The sequence below is a fragment of the Amblyomma americanum genome, chromosome 2 (genome assembly GCF_052857255.1).
Source record: "Amblyomma americanum isolate KBUSLIRL-KWMA chromosome 2, ASM5285725v1, whole genome shotgun sequence".
Lineage (NCBI taxonomy): Eukaryota > Metazoa > Arthropoda > Arachnida > Ixodida > Ixodidae > Amblyomma > Amblyomma americanum.
The window spans coordinates 132,551,746-132,578,656 of NC_135498.1; the positions used below are offsets into that span (position 1 = coordinate 132,551,746).

The following is a 26,911-nucleotide window of genomic DNA, read 5'->3' on the forward strand; positions in this document are numbered from 1 at the left end:
AAAAGTGTCACTTTGCCTTCCAGGAGTTGAAGTTTCTCGGCGACATCGTGAGCGCGAAAGGAGTCAGCCCTGACCCCGATAAAAGAGCTGCCGTCACTGCTTTTCCCGTGCCAACCGATAAGCGCAGTGTGCGCCACTTTCTGGGTCTCTGCGAATTTATCGGCGTTTTGTGCCGAACTTCTCCCAGATCGCTGAGCCCCTCACCCGCCTCACGAAAGATGCCGAACCGTTCCTCTGGGGCCGGGAGCAACAACAGGCCTTCGAAGACCTCCGCACTCGTCTTCAGAGTACGCCCATCCTTGGCCACTTCGATGAGTCAGCCGACACTGAACTGCACACCGACGCCAGCAACATCAGCCTCGGTGCGGTCCTTGTGCAGTGGCAGTATGGTATCGAACGTGTCATCGCATACGCAATCCACACCTTGTCACACTCGGAGGCGAGCTATTCCATTACTGAAAAAGAATGCCTGGAAATTCTGTCTGCAGCGACCAAATTTCGCCCGTAATTATACGGCCGTTTTTTCAGTGTCGTCAGTGATCACCATTCGCTTCGTTGGCTGGCGAACCTCAAAGATCCCTCGGGGTGGCTTGCATGCTGGAGCCTTCGCATTCAAGAGTTCGATGTCACCATCGTTTATAAGTCCGGTAGGAAGCACAGTGATGCCGACGGTCTGTCTCCTGCTCCTATTGAGAATAACCGAGCTGATCCCGACGATGATTCTAATTTTCTCGGCGCCATCTCCACGTCCGTCCTCACTCAACACCAAAGGAACGACAGTGAACTACGGCCACTCATTGAGTATCTTGAAGGAAGCGCTGCGTCGTCCCCGCGAATCTTCTCACGTGGACTGTCATCATTATGTTTGTGCGATGGCGTTCTGTATAAGAAAAAACTACAACCCGACGGAAGCTGCCTATCTGCTCGTCGTACCTGCGGCCTTGCGCGACAAAGTTTTGCAGGCGTGCCATGATGACCCATCTTCTGGTCACATGGGTTTTTCTCGCACTTTGGCGCGGATACGCCAAAAGTGCTACTGGCCCAGGGTTGCTGCAATTGTCCAGTGTTACGTTATAACTTGCCGCGAGTGCCAACGTCGCAAGACGCCGCGGACTAAGCCAGCCGGACTACTGCAGCCTATTGATCCGCCATAACTCCCCTTCCACCAAGTCGGCATGAACTTACGCGGCCCATTTCCGGAATCCTCGCTGGGTAACCGCTACATTGTGGTCGCCACCGAATACCTCAGCCGGTACTGTGAAACTAAAGCTTTCCTTCGTGGTACAGCTGATGAAATTGCGAGCTTTTTCGTTAAAAATATTGTGCTTCCTCACGGTGCACCCATAATCGTTGTAACTTACAGGGGAACGGCGTTCACCTCGGCCCTTACGCAGGAGGTTATGCACCTTAGCCGCACAAGTCACCGCCAAACAACAGCTTACCACTCTCAAACGAACGGACTAACCGAGCGGCTCAACAAGACGATCGCCGACATGGTTTCCATGTATGTCAACGCAGACCACCGCAACTGGGACGCCATACTCCCTTACGTCACATTTGCCTAAAGGCTGCTCCACAAGAAACGACACGCTTCACTCCATATTGTTTAGTGCATGGTCGCGAAGCCAAACCCATGCTGGACGCCATGTTGCTTCCGACTAGTGGTACCTCATCTGTTATGGGTGCTGCCCAATTCGTTCGTCACGCCGAGGACGCCCGCCAACTCGCCCGACAGCGCATCCGGCACCAGCAAGCCCTCGACGCTCGCCGCTATAACCTCCGCCACCGAGCTGTTAGTTACCAGCCCGGCGAACAAGTCTGGGTTTGGAGCCCAATCCGCCTGCGTGGGCGCTCCGAAAAGCTTCTTCGCCGATATTTTGGCCCCTACAAGGTACTCCGCCAAGTCAGTAAGGTGAACTATGAAGTTCTCCCCCAGGGAATAGTTCGCTTCTCTCGACGGCCGACCCCCAAAGTCATCTATGTAGCACGGATGAAGCTTTACCACGCCCGCTAGCGCTTCAGGCGTGTCTACACCAGCCGTCGGAACATTCGCCGTCCCTTGCCTTCCTGCTTCTCATTGCTGCGGCACCGAGTCGTTGCCCTTCAGAAGGGGGGAGCAATGCCACAGTACCAAGCAATCCAGTGGCGCCATACCGCGGCCGAAGTGTTATATGGGACTTTCCATACCTTGCGCACTCGAGGGGCTAGAGGTTTCGTCTTCTTCCTCCCTCGAGCTCCCCGCTGTCTTGCATTCCCAGCACGTCTAATTAAACCTGGTTTGAGTGCTTCGACCGTTTGTCGGTGACAATATTGTTTGAATTGCATATCTACCAAATCTTTCCCCCACGGGTACGCATACCGTAAAATGCTTATTATTTCTGCGCGGCCGGGTTCTTTGTTTTAAAGAGGATCATTCAAATAATATACACACATCTCAGGCATTTAATTACGGTAATATCATCGCAAATGCTTTTGACCCGGTTATCTGCAGCAGCTGGAAGCACATATAGAAAGGCTGGCATTGCTTAAAGTCTTAGGTTATTTTTTGTTTCTAAATGAACAAAACGCAAGTAATCGTGACCCGCAGTGTATAGAAATACATTTTAAAAAAGTCCAGGATATTACTTAGCTTCAGAATTCAGTGTTGCATATTTCATAGTAACTGAAATTGTCGACGCTTTTGGTTGCTCTGTCTATTGCTCAAGGCGCAGGAATAGTTTAATGCAAGCTGTTCACAAAACAAAATGTGCGCCGGAGCCTAGCTGCCTTCAAGGCAGAAGCGTAGAACCGTCTATTGCAGATATCCTAGGACAAAGACGCTTTTCTAGGTGTGTTTTTCTGCCTTGCATCCTTGGCTGCAAACATGGCTCAATTTGAGCTCCTAGCTTTCTTGGGTTGCATTTGCTGATACGCCTTTTCAGTGCCTTTCTGCTTCATTGCGATCATTTTTGATTTTTTGCTTCCTGCGAACGCCCACCGTTTAAAAATTCGTTTAAGTGCTACAAATACTTTCCACTTGTAGAAGCCCTCACGAGACTGGAAAGATTCCGTTTTATTTTTTAGAATTAGTTGTAGAACTTCGACCCTGAGAAGCTGTGTTGCGACGGCCATTTCACATCGCTTCTTTTTTTTTCAGCGTGTTGTTCTTCAGTATACATTGCGTCATTGATGCATGCTATTGATTATTGTTCAGGCGTGCTTCGGTAAGTTGCATTACCATTGCCATGTATTTCAAGTGATCGAGAAATAGTGGTGCTTAAACTTCGGCTATTTCTGTAGAAAAGCACTGTTACTGTAGTTTCGTTTTACTCAGATTCAAAAATACGTTCTGTTCGCATCGCTGCAGGGCGTTTGTTCTGCTGTAGTAGGGGGCGGAAAAGTGGCCCACACTTTCTCTCTTCTTGACGCAGCGAAAACGTTCTTAACTAATAAAATTTCCATGGGCCGTTTCCTGTAGCAAAAGCCAAGCATCTCAAAAAAGCCACACGGCACACGCGGAAGCGATTCCTTGCCAGAAAATCCTTTTGAGAAGCCTAAACAGATAGCAAAGAGGCACTCCTTCCTGCGCCCTCATAAACTTTATTGGCTGCGGTAAAAAACGTATTAAATGAAAACAACACCACTCCGACCGCAGGTGCAAAGTAAAAGACGACGGCAGACTGCTTATAATTAAGACGTGCATATCTACGAAATTTTCTATCGTATAGAATAAAATTTATTGTGCAAACCGGATATCTCTTCAAAGAGAGACCAAAATAACATGAAAACGCGTATGAGAGCGAAAATACAGTGAAGGATTTTGCACTGCGCATTCCGCACAACCATTGGAGGAACTTTAGTCCGGCCACATCGACAACAGCTGTCGTTATTAATCCAGACATGTCACGACCGAATATGCACTTTTTCACTGTCAGCGCCACACTAAGGACAGCAATCAGTAAGGAATCCCTGAGAACAATGAATTTTTCCTGTATTTATGTGTTACGTCTCTCAACTTACGAAGAGGCTATAATCACTGAAAAGAGGGCTTGTATCAGCAGTACAGCAGACATTATCAAAGCTTTGGTAACGCCACCGCCGGCGCTTTTCAGAAGCATACAGGCACAGGCCAGATTAAGAATGACTCAGCACAAGCAAAACTAGTACAAAAAGACTCCGCAAACGTTTAGATACCTATGAATGCCTCAGCAGATTTATAGCTTACTGAAGATGAATCAGGAAAACTAAAGATGACGAATGCAACAGGAAAAGGTGAGGTGGCCGAAGCGGTCGAACCATGATCCAAGCTTAACCGTTGGGAGATTGAAATGAAGGCATGATTCGGCACTGCGTATCAGCTGATTGAACTTATGATATACGGCAGCCCGCAGAAGGTATATGTGCAGAAATTAGCCATTCTGAAATCTCGGGAAGAGCAACATATGGCTTGCAAGCACCAAGGGTACTTGTGTTTGAAGCAGCCACCTGCTGGGCCTGCGGCGTATCAATTTGCTGCTGCAGCCGTTTGCGAATGCTGCAATGAGCACTCTCAGCAATCCATGATTCAGTGAAATAGGAGCAATTGTGAAGGATCTCTAATGCTCTCGCAGTATACTTCCATGGGTAAGTTAAGACTCGTTTAAGTTTTTTTTTTGTCTGCCTTTCACCGTACTGATTTTTAGTGTAAGTTTATAGCAGTAAGGCATTAACCACTTAGCGAGCTATTTTCATTTCAAATGTATGTTCGAGTATATGTAATTTATATTACCAAAATTAATTCACACTGAATTCAATTAGCCCCTTTGCACTATCGCAGGCGTTGGCCATCTGCCAAAGTGGCCAGGTAAAAAAATAGATAAAAACTTGCACAATTTTAGGGGACATAACAGAGAGGTAAAGTGCGAGACGAAGAAAAAGATAGAAGGTGGGTGGCGACGGATTGCTTTGTGGTTTGGAGGTTATGCCGAGAGCGTAAAAGTGCGCCACCGGAATGTGGCTGCCACATGCGGAACATAAAAGGTGGCTGTAGTGGACTGAGGAAGTTATGACAGCGGCGAAGGAATGCGCTATGTTAGGGTCGCTCCACAACAGAATGCAGGGTTAGATGGCTAAACCAAAGCAACACAGCGTTCGCTGATTCGTGCGCGAAGACTGCAAGCTTAGCCCTACAATTTTTTTCATGCACTTTCATGTCGGCTTTCAAGGTTATTTTTACTTTTAGAACGTTCGTCCTGGCTTAGGTTAGGTTTTAGCCAGCGCTAAGTAATAGTTCTTCCAGCCAAATTATTTTTAGGCGTTCCAAGGCTTCACTTCGCAGTAATCAGTGGGGGATTTAAGGAGCTTTTTTTTTTCGGAGAAGCCAGTTTTATACAAAATTCATCAAAAGTAAGTTCTGTAGGCTATTCTCAACTGAACTCTTCCCGCAATTTATGTTTCTTCTGCAAATCATGATTGATGTACGAAATATTCTCCGCTGAACAGATATCTTTCTCCTGTCTTTTTCTTTTCTGATTGGTCACCGGAAATATTCTTCTTGATTAAACCGTCGTTCAAAGCACTATCCCCTGACATAGTGAGTTTATTCCAGAAATTATGGGGTGAAACTAATAGCGATTTTAGTGTTTTTTCTGAACCCACATTTTCACGGCACCCTGAATCCTGTCACTTGGTTACCTTGCAGCACAGGGTAAGTTATGGGCTCACATTTGTTTTGAACGTCTAGAGATGAAAGCCTCGCTGTTTGGGAGTATAAATATATTTGCCTCCAGCCCTACAGCAACAGCGCACACGCTGCGCAGATGGTGACTGTAGCTCGTTTTAAAACTCTGGCTCGTATTCCCCCGAGGACACTGCTTTGTGTATTCAAGCTGAGCTAGTTCCCTGCAAATCATTCATTTCCGAGGTGGCGGCCAAGTAAAGTCTCTCTTGTCGCAGAATGGTCCGTCTTCTTTTGTCCCACCAGACAATAAAGGCCAGTTGCACGGCAGTAACAACGCTGAGTGCTGCGAGCATGTAGTAGAGGTGATCGTACGATCCTTTGGTGTCACGGAAAAAGCCTGCATGGAAACATTCATGCCGTGTAAGCGCTGAAAAAGTTATTTCCCTCAGCCGCTAAGACCCTGCTGAAATACTCACCAATTATGGAAGGTCCGGACATCCACAGCGGAATTGATAGTAAGCCTCCTACGCCGGCGCAGAAACTGAGCCCTGTCACATGCATGTAGTCAGAGATGATCACAGACTTGATGCATAAAATATAACCCTGACCGACTCCCATCACGGTGGCCACGGCAGCGAGGCCGCCGAATGTTGATGCATGCGGCAAAGACAAAAAGCAAGCGCCAGCAGCCATAAAGCTTGCGACGGCCACTGGACAGCGACTATGGACAATCTTATCGCAAGCAAAAGGAATGACGACTCGACCAACAAGAAGTCCCATGGCATTGTAGACCAGAGTCTGCTTCCCGCTCACGAGCTGGAAACCTTTGTCTTCAGCGTACGCCACTACAGTCGCCGTGAAAGTAATGAATATGTATTCAGAAGTAATGCAGTAGAAAACTAGCGGGTAGAAGGGGATCTTCCTAAAACTCGCAAGCGCGTCGGCCATGGCATTTGTTTTCTTCATTTCAGCGCACATAGGAAAGGAAGGCGTGGTGACATCTGGCGGCTGCTCTAGCGTAACGTGGGAAGGTTTGCATCTTTTCTTTCGAAGTGTTCTCACGGAAACGCAGAAAGGACGAGGCGACTTGATAAGCATTACTAATGGCAATACGTGGATCATAAGACCACCTGTTATGAGCAGGCATCCTTCAACCCCGTAGTTGGCTGTCAAGTACCACAGGAGCGGCGTAGCAGCCATTCCGGACGCAGCCCTGGATACCCACATGATGGCGAAGGCAGTGCCGCTGTACTTCTCGAAGTAAGCAAGGATATACAACGAAAGTCCGAGTAGGGCGGTTCCAATTCCAGCTCCTGAAAGATAATAAAAAGAGGCAGATGTGTCAGTTTACATTTGATACGGTAGGGACATACAAAATTTCAGAACCAGAGCTGTATAAGCGATGCTCCAAAGGAATGCGTGGCTGGCTGTCGATATGGCCTCACCATTACGTGTTGTAGTTGCGCACAACAACAGAAACTGATCCGAAGAGGAGGAGACAGTAACCTCGGAAAAGGTTAGCGGGAGAGGCGACGGAAAGGAGAAAGCAGGCAAACAATAGAAGAGGGCGAAGCACAGCAAAAGTCACGGGGAGAGAGACAACGCGGCCATTCACACATCCCTAGCGCTACCTTCGTCGGCATCAAGTGGGGTTCAGCCTCAACTGCTGTCATTAACAAAAATAGATGCAGACCGTGCCTCGTGCCTGGTGCAGACTGCGTGGCCTTCAACTGTGACACGTGGTCGTAGAGACGCCGTGGAACACTTCGGAACGCCGTTGGGGCATTGCCTGAGGCAGGAGGCAGAGTCACAATCATGCGACGGATTGAGTACAGTCAGCACACGCTCGGTGCTTCGCCCCGATAGCCTCCTCAAGTTTCCACCAACAAATTTCACAAACAAAATAATTAACATGCTTGATGCGTTAAACTACGGTAGAATACTATCGCCTTTTCACGCTGCTTAGCCATAAAACGAACTTCACAGCGCAGCTGTAGGATTCAGCGCCGTCGCTCGGCTGAAAGCACACAGGGGTCAAAGTTGTTCTAAATCGAAGTTTAAGTCATTTGGCGTACTAAAGGCTTCCGATTAAACTCAGGTAAAAGAAATCATGAAGACTTGTATTTGGCAATTATTAAGGTAAAAAAACGGCGCACAATATGTAACTCCTATGCGAAAGAAAGCAAGAAGCCAGCACACGACCAGGCTATTCCGCAGAAAGAAACAGGTTCTGAGAATAGCTGACAGGAGCGATTTGTAGGATACGCAGAGCAAAACTGCTAATGAACCGGATCACGTTATTTCGTGTCGTTAATGGGAGGATCAAAAGCGGAGTTGGAAGAGCCCGAACGGCGTGAATAGTAATGAAAATGACTTCCAATTCCGACCCCATCCTGGCTTCGTGCCGCATATTGAAACCGGTGGCAAGGTGAGGTGTAGTCCTCATAGAGTAGTTCAGTATGCTTGTCTCTGATTTTTCCGGTGATTGTTAGAGGCAGTGGAGTAAACTATGGCGGAGAAATTTGACCGACGATTACGCCTCTCGAAAATGGGATTTTCGGGCGCACCTTCAGCGGTGTTTCAGCCATAGGGCCGGAACACGCTACGCCGAACGGAGGCGGGTATTGCTTCAGGCTTCGGCAGCGCTAAGTGAACCGCCGCCCGTGAGCTTATATCTGTGTCTCTCCTCAGAGAATCGCCACCGGAAACACTTTCAAATCGCATTACAACTTTGCTCATTTGACAACGACACAAGCAAGAATGCCATCTCAGTCTAACGTCACTGGTCGGAAATGACATTAAAGTGCCGGCAGGCAGGCAGCGCCCTATTTCAGTTGCTCGCAATTCAGTGTGTTCTGTAGCAGAATTATGTACCTCTTTCACCGTTGCTTCTCTTTTCCTCCAGATTCCTTAAATTTTGAAGGATTGATCATCAATCGCGCGCGTATCTGCCCACATAGCATATCATATTACAAACTAGTTGCTCTTACACTACACCATTTATCGCCTAACGTCACACATTACTGTCTGAGTAAAACGGTCGGAAAAAGGAGAAGCAATATTCTCCGCAGGCTACTTAATACGGAGCGAGAAAATGCCACGGGCAATAGCCCGCATGGTTACCGCTAAACTTTATAATTTCGATAAGGATTCCATTCAGGCATATTGGGGAGATGAGGGGAGAGGTGATCGCCAAATGCGGTAGCACATTACAAGTCGTCGACGCTTCTGTATAATCCCTGCAACGCTGACACGGCGGCGGCGCCGAGAAAGTTAGTAGGCGCAGCATATCGCGTCAAGCTGCGTCTCCCTGCCTCTGACTCCTCGAGAGGGCTCAAACCATCTCGAACTTTAGGCCCACGCACTCCGCTTCGCCAAGGTCGCGGAGAGAGGAGGATGCGGGCCGTGAGCTGAGACGCACTAGCATGAACCCGGGCCTTACAGTGCGCTCCAGAACAATCTCTCTTTTTTTCATTTTTTTTTTGCCGCGGTCGCCGCAGCGTGACTTGCCTTCTCGCTACTACTTCCCTTTCAGCGCTCTCTACGCTTCTGCTGTCTTGTCTTTCATCCGCCTCTGCGCTCTGCTTTCGCTCTCTTTTATCCTCTGATGCCTTCGATCACTCGGTTACGCCGAGGCCGGTGGCGATGCACGCCGGTGAACGTAGGAACAGGCGCCTAAGAGCTGCTTTTTCAGACTCTATCCACGGGTCATGAGTAAGAGGGAAAATGGAGTCATTCAGGACCTCGCTGGAGAACAGATAGTCGACAAGATCTACCCTAAACATCATAAAAGAGTGCGCAATAAATGTCGAAGTGGGGTAGCTAAAAAGCACACTAGCAAGTTCTGTCCGGAGGACAGTCTCATCAATAAGAAGGCACACAACTGGCAGAACTGTCAAAGCTAATGAATAACCGTAAGGTACACAGTAATACAATATATGAAAAAATTTTCTAGGTTTTGACAGTTTTTTATTTTATAAACTTTCACAGATACTTCGGTGTTGTCTGTTTATTTATTTATTCAAAATACCCTCACGGCAATACGGCATTATGAATGGGAGTGGTTATACAAAGCAACAACACATAGAAATAGCATAATATTACAGAAGAATGTTAGCTAATGCATTCTTGCAATAAACGGTGGTCATTAATCAGTGCCAGCGGTGCGGCAAGGTGATTCCACTCGTCGGATGTCCGGGGTAAAAACGACAAAGTAGGTTTTCGTTATCCAGAATTGTATTCTAACCTTGAGGGCGTGATCCATTCGTGGTGACACGTACTGTGGGGGTGAAATGAGTTCTTCGTGCAAGTAAGAATGGTAAAAACATTTATTAAAAAGGCGAAGACGAAGTTTTCGACGATGAGACGCAAAGTATGACAGACCAAGACAAGCTTTCGTGCTGGTTATGCTTGCAGTTCTGTTGTAGTTAGAGAAAATGAATCGAGCAGCTGTATTTTGGACCGTCTCAAATGAGTGATTTAAGTTCGACTAATAAGGATCCCATTTTGATGCTGCGAATTTGAGTTTAGGTAAAATGAGTGTTTTAGACATTAAAAGCTTCAGAGATGAAAGCGGTTTACCAAAGTTACGGCGAAGTTATCCAAGTGTTTTGTTGGCGTTGTTAACGACATGCGTAACATGATCAGTCCAAGTAAGGGCATTAGTAATGTGGACACCGAGGTATTCATAAGGGTTGAAAGAGCCTGGATACAGGCCGTAAAGGTGACAAGAGCACTCGAGACACACGCATGAATTTGCACTTGTTAACATTAAGGTGCTAAGTTGAGATGGAGTCAAGGTCGCATTGAAGCATTAGTATGTCGCCATCGCATGGTATTTCCCGGAATATTATGCAGTCGTCGGCGAGTAGGTGAATGTGAGGTGAAATGCGGGAGGATAGGTCGTTAATATGAATAAGGAAAAGAAGCGGACCGAGCACAGAGCCTTGCGGGACACCGGAGTGAAGTACACTCGTATCTGAGGTGAACTCATTAATGGAAACAGCCGCCGCGGTGGCTGAGTGGTTATGGCGCTCGGCTGCCGGCCCGAAAGACGCGGGTTCGATCCCGGCCGCGGCGGTCGAATTTCGATGGAGGCGAAATTCTAGAGGCTCGTGTACTGTGCGATGTCAGTGCACGTTAAAGAACCCCAGGTGGTCGAAATTTCCGGAGCCCTTCACTACGGCGTCCCTCATAGCCTGAGTTGCTTTGGGACGTTAAACCCCCATAAATCATAAACCATTAATGGAAACGAACTCCTGTCGGTTTGCAATAAAAGCTTCAAGACAGGTTAGAATCTTTGGATCCAGCTAAAGTTGCTGCAATTTGTATAGTAGTAAACTATGACAGAGAGTATCAAACGCTTTCGCGAAATCTATGAACACGCAGCCAACTAGTGAATTACGATCAAGAATAACGTGGAACTTGTTAGTATTGGATACAAGTTGGGATTCACACGAATATGATTTTAGGAATCCGTGTTGAAATCGCGACAAGAAAGAGTTCGATTCTAGGAAGTTAGCTAGATGAGAAAACAGGACGTGTTCAAGAAGTTTACAAGGAATGCTGGTGAGAGGAATTGGCCGGTAGTTTAGAGGAGAATGCTTGTTAACTAATTTGTGGAGTGGAATCGCCCTCCCCATCTTCTATGCAGCAGGCAGCGAACTCTGGTCAACTGACTTCTGAAAAATTTTGGTAGTATGACGGAGGAATAAACACGTATTTTTTTTTTAAACTTGGCATTGATTAGGTTTCAGCCTGAAGCAGGGGATATTTTTAGTGAATTTTTAAATTTTGCAACACCATCAATGTCTATTGTGACAGGATACATGGGCTTATAATCGAATGACACTGTGCAAGGAAGCCGGGGACCAGGGGTGATAAAAAAATCGGAACTGAAGACGTCGTTAAACACGGAATCTTGCAGTTCGGATGGAATAGTAGTTCTGGAATTGTGAACTAGAGATACGCTATCGCTATCAGTCGGGTTGAAGGTGCGCCAAAACTTTTGCTCATCAGTGCATAGCATGGCGACACGGGTAACTCGTTAAAATGTGTTTTTCGCCTGTTCTAGCGCTGTAACGTATTCACGTGAAGCGGTTTTATAAGGAACCCGTCGGTCACAGTTAGAAGAATGTTTTGCAAGCTTGTACTTAGGTTTCTTCCTGTTTGACAACCGCTTGATATTATTTTTGTACCAGGGAGCTGTGTTCTTAGAGGTAAGTATACGGGTTGTGTGTACTTATCTGTTAAGTCCTTAATTTTCGCCACGAACATATCCCAATTCGATTGAGCCCTGCGATCGATGAAGCCGTCCAAGAAAGTGTCCAGAAATAAACGCAGCTCACTGTTTATGGCCTCAAAGTTGGCCTTACTGTTGTTATAAATTGTTTTCTTTTCCTTGAAATTTTTCAGCTCAGAGCAAGAGCAACTTATAAAAGCTATGAGGGTATGGTCGCTCAGAGATGGCAAGTAAGTAATGTTCGAAACAAAAGAAGGTTGCGTTTTAATGACTAGCTCAAGCATATTTAAATCAAGATATGTAATTCTAGTACCTTCTTGTGCGATATGCATACGAGAGAAGACAAAATAATACACGGGAGCCTTTAGCTAGTGTAGAGCAGGAATTAATGGTAATGGGATCAGTGTCACATGCAATGTTTGGAATATTAAAGTCGGCAAGTAGGAACGTAGGCGATGAAGTGTGCCGAGATGTAATAAGATTGATTGCATCGTGTAGTTTGTTAGTGAATTTATAAGAATCAGATGGAGGACGACAACAAACTCCAATCAACTTTTTGGTCATTAAAAACAATGTTAGCCCAAATTAACTCTAAGGAACTGGGAAACTGAATGCATTGTGACTAAGTCTTTGTTAATTGCTAAGAGAGCACCACCTCCCTGTCTAGTAGTGCGGTTACAATGATAAAAGGAAAACCTGCGGGCTATCGGGAAGAGTTCCCGGTCGTTAACTTGAGGTCGAAGCCAGGTCTCAGTTAACACTATAATGACGGCTTTAATAGTATCAATTGCACAGGATAGTTCATTACGCTTGTTAAAGATGCTACGTATGTTACAAAGCAACACCTGTATATTTAACTGGACTGTTTCACTTCCCATTCCCCTCCCGTTTTCCTACCTGGAATCGTGTAAAGACGCTCCACCGTGGCAAGCATCTGTATTCTGTGGCGTGGCAGACTCGACTGTGCTATCAGTGACGGCTATATTATCGTGAGACGGCGCTCCGCTGTGGAAAGCATCTGTTTCGGTGGCATAGTAATCTCAACAATACTATCAGTGGAGGCATTGCAGGCGTATAATTTCTCGTTCACCGTCATTTTGTTGTAGCGAAACCGAAAACTAGGCGAGCCTGGCAGACTTTTCGCGAAATCAACTAGCTTAGTTCTAGCAGTATGCGTGGCGGAGGAGAAATCTTCGGACACTGTTACACGTTTATCTTTACGTTTACTGCGTGTCGAAAGTACACGTTCTTTCAGGTTTAAGTTGTTGAACTTGACTATGATAGGGCAACATTTTGAGGAAGAATACTGGCTGAGGCAATGTGCGCGTTCTATTGATAAGTCTGATAGGTTGTCAATGCTGTCGGTAAGGGTTTTTTTCACACTGTCTTTAGTTTCCTTCCAATATTGGCGTGAGTCGGCAATGCCTCGGAAAAGCAGGTTATTGTGCCGCGATCAGTCCTCGAGTTCGTCGAGACGAGATTGCAAAGAATCATGCTGCGGTGACAGTGCTTGTTAAGTTTATTTTACGGCCAGACGGGCATTATGTGCTTGATCACTCGCAATAATTTCTCGATAAATGTACTGAAATAACAAATCTAATTTTTAAGCTCGATTTCAGAACCCAAAAATATATTACGAAATTGAGGGACGTCAAAACTGGAGGTGAGCCCTGGATTTGAATTTACGTAAACGACAATCGACAACCACAATTTTCTCTATTAGAGTCCATAGTAGACAGAAGATAGGTAGGTGCATTTCTGACAAGATAAAAAGAATGGGGGACGCCTTAGGTTTCTTGACAACATTTCGACAAGAAGGACTGATTTCGTCTACGCAAAACGCTCGCAGTTAGCGCGGTTTAAATAGGGCCTCCACTTCGAGAAGGCAGCCTGGGCTTTAGGAACGGTAGGCTGCGAAGTGGCAAGGGGAATTTCAACTTGAAACTCTTGACCAAGCAAGATAGCTGCTAAACACGATTAATCGGTTGACGGGCAAAACTGATAAAAATGCGTCAGGTGAGTTGAAAGGAATCCGGTTACTGGAAAGGGTGGCGAGACAGCGAATATGGGCCTAAAAGTCTATGTTCCCAAGCGTGGGGAGCTACTACAACTAGTAGGGTATGAATGGTTGTGTTGACTAGGAAAAATATGGATTAGAGAATTTATCAGCATGCAAGGATTCTATTTGGGATTTTGAGTACTTGATCCAGGCCCCGTAATCAGTGCAAAAATAGGTACAGGGACAGTACACAGCTGATAGGGCACACGCTAGACCTGCAACCGGCCCCAGTAAGAGATGGGAACATTAATTAATATTTTTTTGCACTCAGAAATAAACAAAGACTCAATCTGTAGCAGTACGTGGCTCCACCTAGCCTATAACTTCGGCAGTTATCAGATAAGCGAACAGCATTATCTACTCTTTATGCCTTCCGTGTTTTTCATCCGGTTTCAGACCTCATTAGATGCCTTCATCATTTTTTACATCAGTACAGTGAGGTGTGATTTTACTTTATTCATTGCCGATTCCACTTCTTCATAGAAGCTTTCAACGGTCTGGTCACCATGGCTGGATGCATGCGCGTAGGCCTGCACCACTTTCAGCTTGTACCTCCTATTGAACCTAAATACAACACACAGCGCTCGTGTGTTTCATGTGTCTTCCTTGTGTCCTCGTCTTTATTTGCGCTGTACATTTTCATCATGAATTAACAACATGCCCAGATAGCCACGTTCAAGTTCTAACCTCCCGTTAATACTATAAACTCCTCTATGTTGCCAGCAATATTCTGATTAATGAGGAACCGCACACCTAGTTCTCGTCTATTCGCTAATCCATGATAGCACAGTATGTGTCTGTCCTTTCCTACTGTATATGCCTCATCTGTCCTCCTAACTGCACTAAGCCCTATTTAATCCCATTTAATTCCCACTAGTTGCTCGAAGAGTACTGCTAGGCTACCCTCACTAGATAAAGTTCTAGCGTTAAAGTTTGCATAGGTTCCGATTCCAATGGCGGCGGGGCCTGAGTCAGAAAGTCTCAGCACCTTTCGCTGCGTCACAGGTCTGACCACCGCCGTGGTAAGTTGCTCCGCAGCCGCTGGGGACTGAGGGCCGAGGGTTAATTGGTTTGTTCAAAGAAGGTTGTGGCCAAGTACTAGACCACGGCGGCCAAATCCTGCACTGATGAGTGAGTGTGTTGTCGGTTCTGGTCACTGAGATTAGGCCGCACCCCAGGCCTGGTTATGCAATTCCATCGACATGCGGATTTTTATTAAAACCTGGTGGAGAATTGCGAGGCACCATGATTCGAACGCCGGACCTCTTGCATACGAGGCGGGCGCTCTACCTGTAAAGAAGTAATTACTCATTGGCATCCACCCAAATGCCGCCATACGGGTACAAAGGAAAGCTTTGCAGCTTTCTCAGAAGCCTCCTAGTTAAAGAAAAATTCGTCCCGGTCCGGGGTTCTAGCCATGGACCACCCCTTCACCGGATCAGTCGCTCTACCAACTGAGCTAACCGGGACGGCAAGCTCATTGTAGGGCGAGAGCGAATTGATCAATAACTCGAAGTGAGAGAACAGTGTTGGTCAAATGTTTAGGGGAAAGCTCATTTGGCAGAGCAACTGCTCCGGTGAAGCAGTGGTTCCGGGCTCGAACTATGGACCAGGGCGAAATTTTCTTTAACTACGATGTTTTTGAGAAAGCTGTATAGCTTTCCTTTGTAGCCAGATGGTTGCGCTTGGGTGGATGCCAATGAATAATTGCTCCATTGTTACAAAACTACTCCACCTTGGGGGATTCCTCTAAATATCTGATCAACACTGTTCCCACTTGGAATTATTAATAAATTCGCTCTTGCCCTACCATGAGCTTGCCGTCCCGGTTAGCTCAGTTGGTAGAGCGACTGCTCGGGTGAAGCAGTGGTCCCGGGTTCGAACCCCAGACCAGGACGAATTTTTCTTTAACTACGAGGTTTCTGAGAAAGCTGCATAGTTTTCATTTGTAGCCGTATGGCGGTGGTTGGGTGGATGCCTATGAGTAATTACTCCCTTATTACAAATTCACTCCACCTTAGGGGATTCCTCTAAACGTCTGACAAACGCTTTACTCTACGCCATCGCTGCATCGTTACAACGCTAAGGTGGGCAACAAGTAGGCTGGTGACCATGCGGTAGGCGACTATGGGATAGGTTCGAGAAATAGCAGAGAGAGTTATTAGTCGAATTCGCAGATAGAAATTTTTTACAGATCATGAATACCTTCTTCCGTTAAGTGAACATGTAAGAGCCCCAATAGTGAGACTAAAAATGAAATCGACTTCACTCTATGCGCTCAACCTGGCATCGTTCAGGATGTGGCCGTCCTCGAAAAGGTGCGCTGTAGCGACCACAGAAAGGTAAGGTCTCGAATAAGCATAGACTTGAAGAGGAAACGGAAGAAGATAGTGAACAGGAAGTCCATTAGCGAGTTTGCGGTAAGAGGGAAAGTACAGGAATTCAAGATATCGCTGCAGAACAAATATTCTATTGGGCTTTAACTGAGGAAGACGATCTTGATGTTCATACAATGAACGATAATCTGACAGCCATCATTACTGAGTGGGCAGTAGAAGTAGGCAGTAGGACGGTTCGACAGGATACCGGCAAGCTATCTCTGGTGACAAAACAACTGATTAAGAAGCGCCAAAGGATGGGGGCGTCTACTAACCCTACCGAAAGAATAGAACTGATAGCTCTATCGAATTTCATAAATAAGCGCAAGGGGTAGCCAACATTAAGAAGTTTAATATGGACAGAATCAAGCATACTTTAAAGAACGTAGGCAGCATATAAGCGGTGAAGAGAAAACTAGCCATAGGCAAAAACCAGATGTATGCGTCGAGAGACAAGGAGGGCAATGTCATTAGCAATATGAATAAAATAGTTTAAGTAGCCCAAGAGTTCTTACGCAAAACTGCACAGTAGCCAATGTAATCAAAACGTTAATGAGAGAGACAGTAGCGCACAGCAATGCGTCATCCCGCCAGTAACGAAAGAGGATGTAAAGAAAGCCTTAGGAGCAAGGGAAAGGGGAAAAGCAGTTGGGAATGATCAGTAACAGCAGATGTGTTGAAGGATGGAGGGGACATCGTGCTAGAAAAACTAGCCACCCTGTATACGCAGTGTCTTATGACCTTGACCATAAAAAGTTGGAAGAATGAAAACATGACCTTAATTCATAAGAAAGGAGACGCCAAGTGCTTGGAAAATTACAGACCGCTCAGCTTAATATCTGTAGCCTACACGGTATTTACTAAGGTAGTCGCTAGTAGAGCAAGGCAATCTTAGACACCAAATGTTAAGACAGGCTTTCGTAAAGGATATTCCAAAATAGATCATATTGACGCTATCAACCAGGTGATATAGAAATGCGCAGAATATAAGCAACATATATATATATATATATATATATATATATATATATATATATATATATATATATATATATATATATATATATATATATATATATATATATATATATATATATATATATATATATATATATATATATATATATATATATATATATATATATATATATATGCAGACAAGGTAAGGAAAATGAGGGGGCTCGTTTGACAAACACATGAAGGAAGTCAACAGTCACCGAAACCAAAATGCACAGCGGAATGTTTCTTTTTTTTTAATTCTTAGTGCTGACCAGTGGGAGAATAAGACTTGATTTAATCTGTGGCTTAAATGAAATTACTTTTAAAGCAGCAGAAAAAACGACCATGCCGCCGTTGGGATCTTTACCCACGACCTCCGAATATCAGGTCCGGTGCTCTATCAACTTAGCCATGGCGACAGCTGTCCAGTCTGCTGCGATATTCGAAGGTCTCGGGTTTGGATCCCACCGGTGGAATGGTTTTTTTCTGCTGCTTTATAAGTAATTTTATTTAAGCGACAGATTAATTGAAGTGTTATTCTCCCACTGATTATCCCACTGATTAGAAATACACATTAAAAAAATTAAACATTCCCCTGTGCACCTTGGTTTCGGTGACTGTTGGTTCCCTTCATAAGTTTGTCAAAACGAGTCTCTCATATCCATTATCTTCTCTGCTAAATACATATACATATATATACAGCCTTCATTGATTACGAGAAAGCATTCCACTCAGTGGAAACCTCAGCAGTCATACAGGCATTGAGTAATCAGGGTGTAGAGGAGCCTTATGTAAAAATACTGGAAGGTATACATAGCAACTGCACAGCTACCATAACCATCCATAAAGTCAGCAATAAAATTCTAATAAGGAAGGGCGTCAGGCAAGGAGACACGATCTCGCCAATTCTATTCACCGCCTGTTTTCAGGATGTATTGCCTGGCCTGAATTGGGAACAGTTGCGAATAAGAGTAAATGTACAATACCTAAATAATCAGCGATTTGCTGATGACATGGCATTGTTTAGTCACTCAGAAAGTTAACTGCAAATCATGATTAGTGAGTTAGCCAGGCAAAGCAGAAAGCTGCTTCTAAAAATTTACATGCAGAAAACCAACGTTATCTTCAACAGTCTAACAAGAGAACAACAGTAAACAATTGGCAGCGAGGGGCTGGAAATGGTGAAGGAATAAGTCTACTTAGGGCAGGTAGTGACAGCTGATCCGGATCATGAGAGGGAGATAACTAGAAGGATAAGAATGGGTTGGAGCGCATATGGCAAATTCTCGCAGATCATGAGTGGCAGTTTACCAATTTCCCTCAAGAGGAACGTGTACAACAGCATAATCTTACCGGTACTCACCTACGGGGCAGAGACGTGGAGGCTAAAGAAAAGAGTTCAGCTTAAGTTAAGGACAACGCAGTGAGCCATGGAATGAAAAATGATAGATGAAATGTTAAGAAACCGGAAGCGGGCCGAGTGGGTGAGGGAAAAAACGCGGGTTAATGAAATCTTATTCCAAATCAAGAGTAAGAAATGGGCCTGGACAGGGCATGTAATGTAAGGCAAGATGTAATGTAAGGCAAGATAACTGCTGGTTCTTAAGAAAAACGTAATGTATTCCAAGAGAAGGCAAGCGTAGCAGGGGGCGGCAGAAGGTTAGGTGGGCGGATGAGAGTAGGAAGTTTGCAGCCATAGGGTGGATGCAGCTTGCAAAGGAGAGGGTTAATTGAAGAGACATGGGAGGGGTATTTGCCGTGCATTGGGTGCAGTCAGGCTGCTGCTGATGATGATCATTTTTTCGCATCACTGCCGCCTTTAAATCACTCCGCTCTACCTTGCGAAATTGTTCTGGTTGCACCCCTTTTTAAATGCATATGTGAGTTGATAAACATCTTATTTGTCCTACAACAGCGAATATTAAAATTTACAATTACCTGGGTAACTAATTGTGTAAATTAGTGCACTTTCTGTTATTGCATAATTTACACTCATTTGAGCTTCTAATGGGAGCCTTTCCAATGTATCTTGTAATCGAATTATTGCATGAAAATATATCCATCTTAAGTCGTACCAGATATCACATCTGAAATTAGTAGTACAAATGGCCTATTTTTTGTGCTAGATCAACATTAATTGTCACACTTGATGTATTATGTGCCATCTTTTGCAATGATCTGTATTAAGTGCTGTTTTACTTGTTTTGCTTTCGCTCATGCAAAAAAATTTATATATGCACTGTTTTCGAACTCCATAGTTTAGGGACCTACTCAGGGAATCCACAACAAATGTGCCTGACGCTTAAGCTTTCTTTACGCGGAAAACGAAGGTTTAACAAAATGATTTTCATTTGAAATATGGAAGGGCAAAAATATGTATTTGAAACTGGTTGGGTTGGCGTTTCCGCATTGCCTGTTTATGAAATGAAGTGGGTGTGCGTGACATCATCGCCGAAATGAAGTTAGCTTTAAGTTGGTTAGCTTAGCCTCATTGTGAACAAAAAACCCATTTGGGTTTTGAAACGCAATTTCTTTACCTTCACTTTTACTTTCGCTGGCCGTGGAGAGACTGTCTTATATTCACATCAGATTCTTCTAAATCATCAAGTCTACAAACGGAAACTGCATTCCATGCACAAAAAGTGCAGCAAAGCCAAATCATGTGTAAAAAGCAATACTGCGGCCATACTCCATCAGATGTGAATCCTAAATAAGAAATCAGGAAGGGATACTTTGTCTTTATGCTACCGTATGTTTGAAATAGGTAGATAGTTAGCAGAAGTGGTAAGAGTTTAGGATAAATTAACGGTTAAGTAGAAACGGCAGTATCAGAACAACTGGACATACGTGAATGGAGCGACCTTTATCTTTTTGTGTTAACAAGCAGGGCTAAACTTCAACCGAAGAATTAGCGTAATTAAGAGATGCAGTGCGAAACCATGAGGACGAATAAAAATGCAGACAGGAAGAATTCTTTTCTGAGCTAGTTGGTGGAATATGAACAGAAATACTGCTGACAAGTACGCACCACGCAGGAAGAAAGAACGTACGCGAGGCTGACTAAGAACTGAGATTTCTTTATGTGAAACGGGTGCACGAATAGCGCGATGAGGGGGAGAAGGGAAAGAGGGGGAAAGATATGCTGCGTGACGGTGAGCAAACAGTAGTCACTTCACAGGGAAATTTAAAAAAGATAAAACCACTAAAACCAGCGGTGTAGGGGTCCGCTCCATGAAAATATGCGAGCTATAGCGTGTGCAAAAAGGCACGAGCTAAAAGCAGGGAACAAAGTAAAATAGTTAAAAACACGCAACCGCCGACACATGTCTGGGATACAATGCACTGACTTCAAAACGGTAAAATCGACTAAGATACTTGAACTCTCTATCGGTGAGTGCGACAGACAGGGTGGTAACGCAAGCCTGATCGGAATTGGCCACAACTTCCAATGCTTCGCGCGTTAGGTAGTCATTCTGGATTGCAACGAAAACCGTGTCCTGAAAGAGGGAGCCGGCTGCACCCACTCAGCTTCCAGTGTTTACAATGCTGAGGGGTTGTTTCCTGATGCGTTCTTAACCGACCTCGCCTGTTCCATGGCGCGTTCGTTGAAACACCTCCCGGTCGTACCAATGTACACCTTCCCGCACGGCGATGGAAACTTGTACACCACGGCTTCTTTACATGATGTGTATGGTCAAAAGCCACACACATAATGCCATGCACATCACACATCACTCACACCACACACATTACACATCACTCCAGATGACCGGAGCACAACATTTTTGTTATAAAACGGCGCGGATTTCAGTATGACTTCTTGATTTGAACAGCTGTTGGGCTTAGCGAGTAAGCGTTGTTTATTTGCCATGGAGACGCAAGGACACCAAGTGCTTCATGTCGAAAAAGGCTAATGATACTAACATAAAAAAGAGCCTATAGAATCGAGGCCTTGGTTCAAGAAGCGAATTATTGAACCTCACAAAATACGCTGTTTTAGGCGCATATTACGGCTCTGGGCTCAAAAACTTTGAAGTTAAAAAATTAGATTTGCAGTAAAGCGTTTCTCTTTAAGCCCATATGCCGCTGCCGGTAGCTAATACTTTAAATATTCGGCGTGCTACCTATTTTAAAAATTTCTTGAAATATACGCCCCGAGGCCGCTGCAGGCAACATGAAAATGGGGCCCCTAAGGTTACGTCTCGTGTTGTAAAACTCTGGGATAATCTACTGGATAGTCAGCTAAGGGAACGAAACTACGAAACTCACAATTAGAAGTTAACCGCGCATTATTTATTTGTCGAAGGAAGAAGCCTATGTCCTACATTGGACTGAGGCTCATGATGATGATGATTATAAAGAAAAGATTTCCACTCTAACACAGTGAGTGCACACATTCACTGTGCCGTGACGGAAGAATTCTAGAAAGGGTGAACGGAGTGAACAATTTGCAAATGAGCAGGCATACGCTATCTATCTCAGAACATCTCGATTTACGTAACAGTAGTAAATGTTCGCTGCGCTTTTTGTAAACTTAATTGCTATAAACTTATACCTGCCATTATTACACAAAATTCAGTTCAGCATCAGGATAACCCTTTTACGCCACTGAAACTCGAAAGGCAAACGGTATTTAAATTTGGAGATTGAAAAAATCGATCAAAACGACAGCGTCTGATCTCAGGTTCGCTGTTTTTCTTAACAGGTTTTGTACTTAGTGAAGTATATTTTCGTGCTGAGGAAAAAACTTACCCCGTCGAAAATACCTACAACTCTGGTTTTGCGGTCTCACCTGTCCAGTGAAGTTAAAAAGTGAAGATAAGATGCCAGTGTTATGAAGCTCTATATTTTAGTTGCATTTTTTCTGACTAATGATAAGGTGTCCAGAGTGGCCGTACCACTTCTGACTGCTGTCTGAAAACGCTTGGAAAAGGCATGCAGAAAGAGATTGAACAGAGCGACTTCTGTAAGTTCGAATTCTAGTCTCCCAGTCGTGGCAATACTCCCACCAATTCGAGAATCGTTACACCTCAGCACCCAAGTTTACTGCATCACTAAGGTTTCTGTGCCGTAAGCAAAGCGACCCTCTTCCCAGAACGGTGGATGCTGATTTCACGAAATCTAAGGTGAGCTCCTCGCAGCGCAAGATAATATTTCGCACTGTGAGACGAAGATACACAATGCTTCCATTAGAGGCTCGTGACATACCCTCTAGGCGCACCCATTGACGCACCGACTTCATCACAGAGAGAGCAATATTACGAATGAAATTTTTTGACTGCAAGAGGAGAAGATCCTCTGTAACTCTGCGAGCTTTTACTACCGGACTAGCCACGCTGACTGAATATATGAGTTCAGCATCCTTGTGAGAGGTGCTGTGAGTGTTGCATGCAAACTTATTCTTGCTACGAGCAAATGCTCGCGTTTCCAAAGGGAGTAAGAAATTAAACCGACCTGGCACTTTCTAGAAAACATTCAAGATTTATGCCGTCTCCGTGGAGCTACTCGACAGACGAACACAATGTTTAGACTCCAATGCACCTTAATAATCAGCACACAGTGCGAACGGGAAATGAACTAGCAATAATAAAGACGTGAGACGCCAATGGGAAATAGTAAATCGAGCTTACGAATTGTAACAGATCCAACGATGAGTCCGATAGACTAAAATAAAACAAGATATTAGTGCCGTTTACAGACAGACAACAGCTCCCCTTCAAGTATTATGCCAATAACTCTAAGAGACGGCTTTAATTTTTTCTAATGACAGTCGATTCAATACAGCTAGGTACTAAGCACGGGAATCGGTTTATTATGTTCACTACAAACTCCCCCGCAGTTACCAGGTCTCTAAACTATTTCCAAAAGAAGTGACCTCGAAAAATGGAAACGGTAGCACCAGGTTGGTCGCATGGTTCAAGTGCCAAGAATGTTCATGGTGCCGTGGTAACATTTTATAAATATAATACGTTAGGAAGAACCGTTTCACACCTTGGATGCTGAGTGGAAACATAGTTAAAAACACCTGAACATAGTTCGCATTCTTTCAGCGCTAGACAGAACAAAAAAAAAATCTGAACAAAATCGTCTTTTGTATAAGGAAGTAAAGGACACGTATAATTCGACAATAATCCTTGAAGAAAGTAGTCTTTATGCGTCCAGGCACATTTATTTTGATTTAATTTATATTAACTAGCTGAGGCGTGGAAGAGGCTTATCAGATTCTTTTGGGGATATCTATCAGGTTAAATATCAGTGAGCCACAGCTTGTAGTTGTTATAAAAGGGTCTTACGAGGTAACGTGGCCGTTCAAGAGATATACACACACCTGTCACTCAGTTCTGCCTTGTCAAGAATACGAATGAAAGCAAAAACCTCCCGGGTGATACTGAATATTCATCGTTTAGCCTGCTTTGCCGACGAAGACGATTCCCACTGTACAAACGTTCTTCTTACCGTAGAGCACCCCAAACGTCACCGTCATCCAAATGATGTTAGGCGCAAAGGCGGATGCCGTGATACCAATAGAAGCCAGGATGCCTCCTGCCAGTGTGATGTGGTACAAGGACACCTTATACTGTATCTGACTGACGACGAGACCTGCAATGATGCGGGAAGTGCACTCCAATTAGAGAACGTTTTCTTTATTAGTGGTCTGCACTTACAGGCTAAAATCTTAACTGCCAGGTAGAGAAAGAGTGGCACCAAATTAACAGCGCAGAAGGCGCCTATTATGCCTGGAAATTTAATCTGTTGTACTAGCATTTGCTGCACCGTTATAGGAATCACTGAACGCAAACAAATGTATGCGTGAGTCACCAATGCAACTAAAAGATTTGTATCTGAGAGCTTCTCAGCAATAGCGTGGGTATTGCATTACTTCAGGAAGTGCTAACAATGCCCTTCCGGTTTAGCAATGTTATAAAAATTGCTGTTGAAAAAAGCTTCAGTCGTGTCCTAAGTCACCGAGCTAAGAGAATCCCCGAAATGTGTGGCGGTGTAGTAGTTTATAGTCCACTGTACTTATAATCAGCTGATTGTAAAGTGTTGTTGAAGCTTCATTGCATGTTCACATTTCTAATTCAGTTCAGAACACCAGGATTCCAGCATTAGCTTCCTGTGGCGAGAGCACAGTTGAGCCCGTGTGCAAGACACAACAGTAATTCTTGCCGACTCTGTGCGGGATACGTACGAAGCATTACAGTAATCGAAGTGGAAAATCTGTTGAAGACCCGGTCTTAAGATTAGGCATAGAAACAATTCTACAACGTCCCACAGATGCTGCCAAATGAGCTATTTGAATTGGTTTTTCCTGTGTGTTCTTCAGGCTCATAGACGCGGCCCGCCCCCTCCTCTCCTCTTTTTCCCGAACAGTGCAAAACCTCTCTACTTCATCGTGAAATATGCATCCTGTTGCACGTCGTGAAGACAGTAGCTTGCTTTAGAATCATCAAGGAGACTGTCCCGGTTGCAGTACCACTGCCCTCAGACACATGGTCGCCGCTCACATAATATAAATACTAGGAAGGCGCGCCGTTCCTAGTCACGCCGCTACAGCAGATTGGCTGGAGGCATGAGCCATGTAGTTTACCAGCTTGGTGCCAGCGTAAATTCGTAGCTCGCTCTAATTTCAGATAATTAATTATTCAACGCTCGCAAACACGCCGGTGGCAAGCTCCCCAAGTCACGTACTACTGACCAGCGACACCATGGAGAGCCGCCGAGCGCTCGTCCAACTGGTGCGCCCGTCGGCCAACGCCGCTGAAGTCCTGGACATACCAGCTCTGCCAACGTCCTTTATTCTTTCATTGAAAACTAAACATTTTGCAGATTTACCTGCCTGGTTGGGTTTGAAGACTTATAATAAACTGCACATCTCCAACCAAAAATGTTAACTTTAACCCAACGTTTCGAAGCCGACTCGGCTCCATCAGGGGTGACTGAGGGCAGTAGCTAGCGTCTTTTAAGAATGGAGGGGAGGGGGGGGGGGGTGGAAAGAACGACAGCTGGGTCGCGCAAGGCGCGGGGGAGGGGCAGGGGTTTTAGGCTGTTAGTCACGCTGGCGCACTGCAGGGAGGTGCTGAATGGCGACATTTTTCGTTGCGTTGAAGAGCGAAGTCCCTGGGCATATACTGGGGGCTGGTTTCCTTTAGTGCGGTTGATGTTGTTCGGGGTGGTTTGGATATGCCAGGATTCCAGAAGGAGCCTCTTGTGGTAATTTGTTTCGGTTCCGAGGATGCGGGTCTCTTCAAAGTTGATTCTATTGTCGGAGTCCTCGGAATGTTCGGCTACTAGATTGCGCTCTCTTGCGAATTTGCGGACGTCGTTTATTTATTTATTTATTGGAAATACCTGCAGCGCCCGAAGGCATTATTGCAGGGGGGATGAGGATACATAACAGAAGAATAGGCCAGAAAAAAAAAGAGGAAGAAAAAAAAAGCAATACAACAAGGCATGACACAGCAAGTACAAAATGAATGAAATATGAAACAACAAAAAGACATGACGAAAAAAAAGCCAACTGACCAAATGATGCTGGACCAACAAGAACGAAGACCGCGTGATTAAAAAAAGCCAAAAGAAAGCCAACTGCGCACTCATACATCCGACAGTAACGCGCGGAACATAGAGTCGGAACGGCACTCAACAATTTCATGGGGCAGGCGATTCCAGTCATGAATGCTAGATGGGAAAAATGCGTTTTGATAAGTGTTAGTTTTGCATTTAATTTCTCTAATCTTCCACCCATGGTCAAGTCTTTTTGACCTGAAATGCGGTGGAAGCAAATAATTTTTTTTATATATTTTTATTTTTCGGTGAAAGATTCTGTACAGCATTTCTAACCGGGAGTTGGTACGGCGTTTCCGTAACAGCTCCCATCCCAGCGTTAGTTTAATGTTAGTAACACTGCTGTTAAAATCATAATTACTTGAGACAAACCGAGCGGCAAAGTTCTGAATACGCTCAAGCATGTCTGTTAAATTTAAAGTAGGGGGTGCCAAACAACACAAGCATACTCCAATATTGGCCGAATATAAGTGAAATATAGAAGCTCTTTAACTTTTAGTGGTGCCATTTTAAAATTTCTTAGAAAATTTTGCATGCCATAAGCTTTAGCAGAAACGAGCTCGACATGCTCATTCCAGGTGAGATTACACGAAAAGTAAACGCCGAGGTATTTATAGTGAGTAACTCTTATGTGTTCTTATGTTGCCGAATTCTTTCTTTGAAATTTTTGGTTTCGCCGATGTAGCTTGCGTCGCAGTCGGCGCATGGAATTTGGTAGACAATGCCTTGGGCTCTTTCTCTCGGCGGCCGGTCTTTGGGAACAGGTAGGCAAAGCGCAACAGTGTTTGTGAGCTTGTGCGCAACCTGGAGACCCGATTTTTTCAGGATTCGGGCGATGCTTTCGCAGAGACCTCCGACATAAGGTAGAGTGACGTTTTTTGGTGGTGGCGTTGGTGTTTGCGCGTTGATTTCTTGACGAGTGTTGTCTTTTTGAAGTCGAATGGTTTTTTGAATAAAGTCTTTTGGGTAGCCGCTCACGATGAGTTCTTAGAAAATCGTGCGTAGTTCTTTTTTTCTGTCATGTTCTG

The 26,911-nt window shown here is 44.8% G+C and overlaps 1 protein-coding gene across 1 annotated transcript in view; it reads right to left on the reverse strand.

Annotated features, from left to right (window-relative positions):
* Window positions 1-5,417: 5,417 nt before the first annotated feature.
* LOC144119096 (monocarboxylate transporter 13-like) overlaps window positions 5,418-26,911 on the reverse strand; it is a 38,044-nt gene continuing 16,550 nt past the window's right edge. The window contains exons 6-8 of the mRNA XM_077651812.1: window positions 23,772-23,915; window positions 6,115-6,951; window positions 5,418-6,035 (exon numbers count right to left, since the gene is read on the reverse strand). Of these exons, the coding sequence (XP_077507938.1) occupies window positions 5,842-6,035; window positions 6,115-6,951; window positions 23,772-23,915 (1,175 nt within the window). The 3' untranslated portion in view covers window positions 5,418-5,841. The remainder of the gene's footprint in view (window positions 6,036-6,114; window positions 6,952-23,771; window positions 23,916-26,911) is intronic.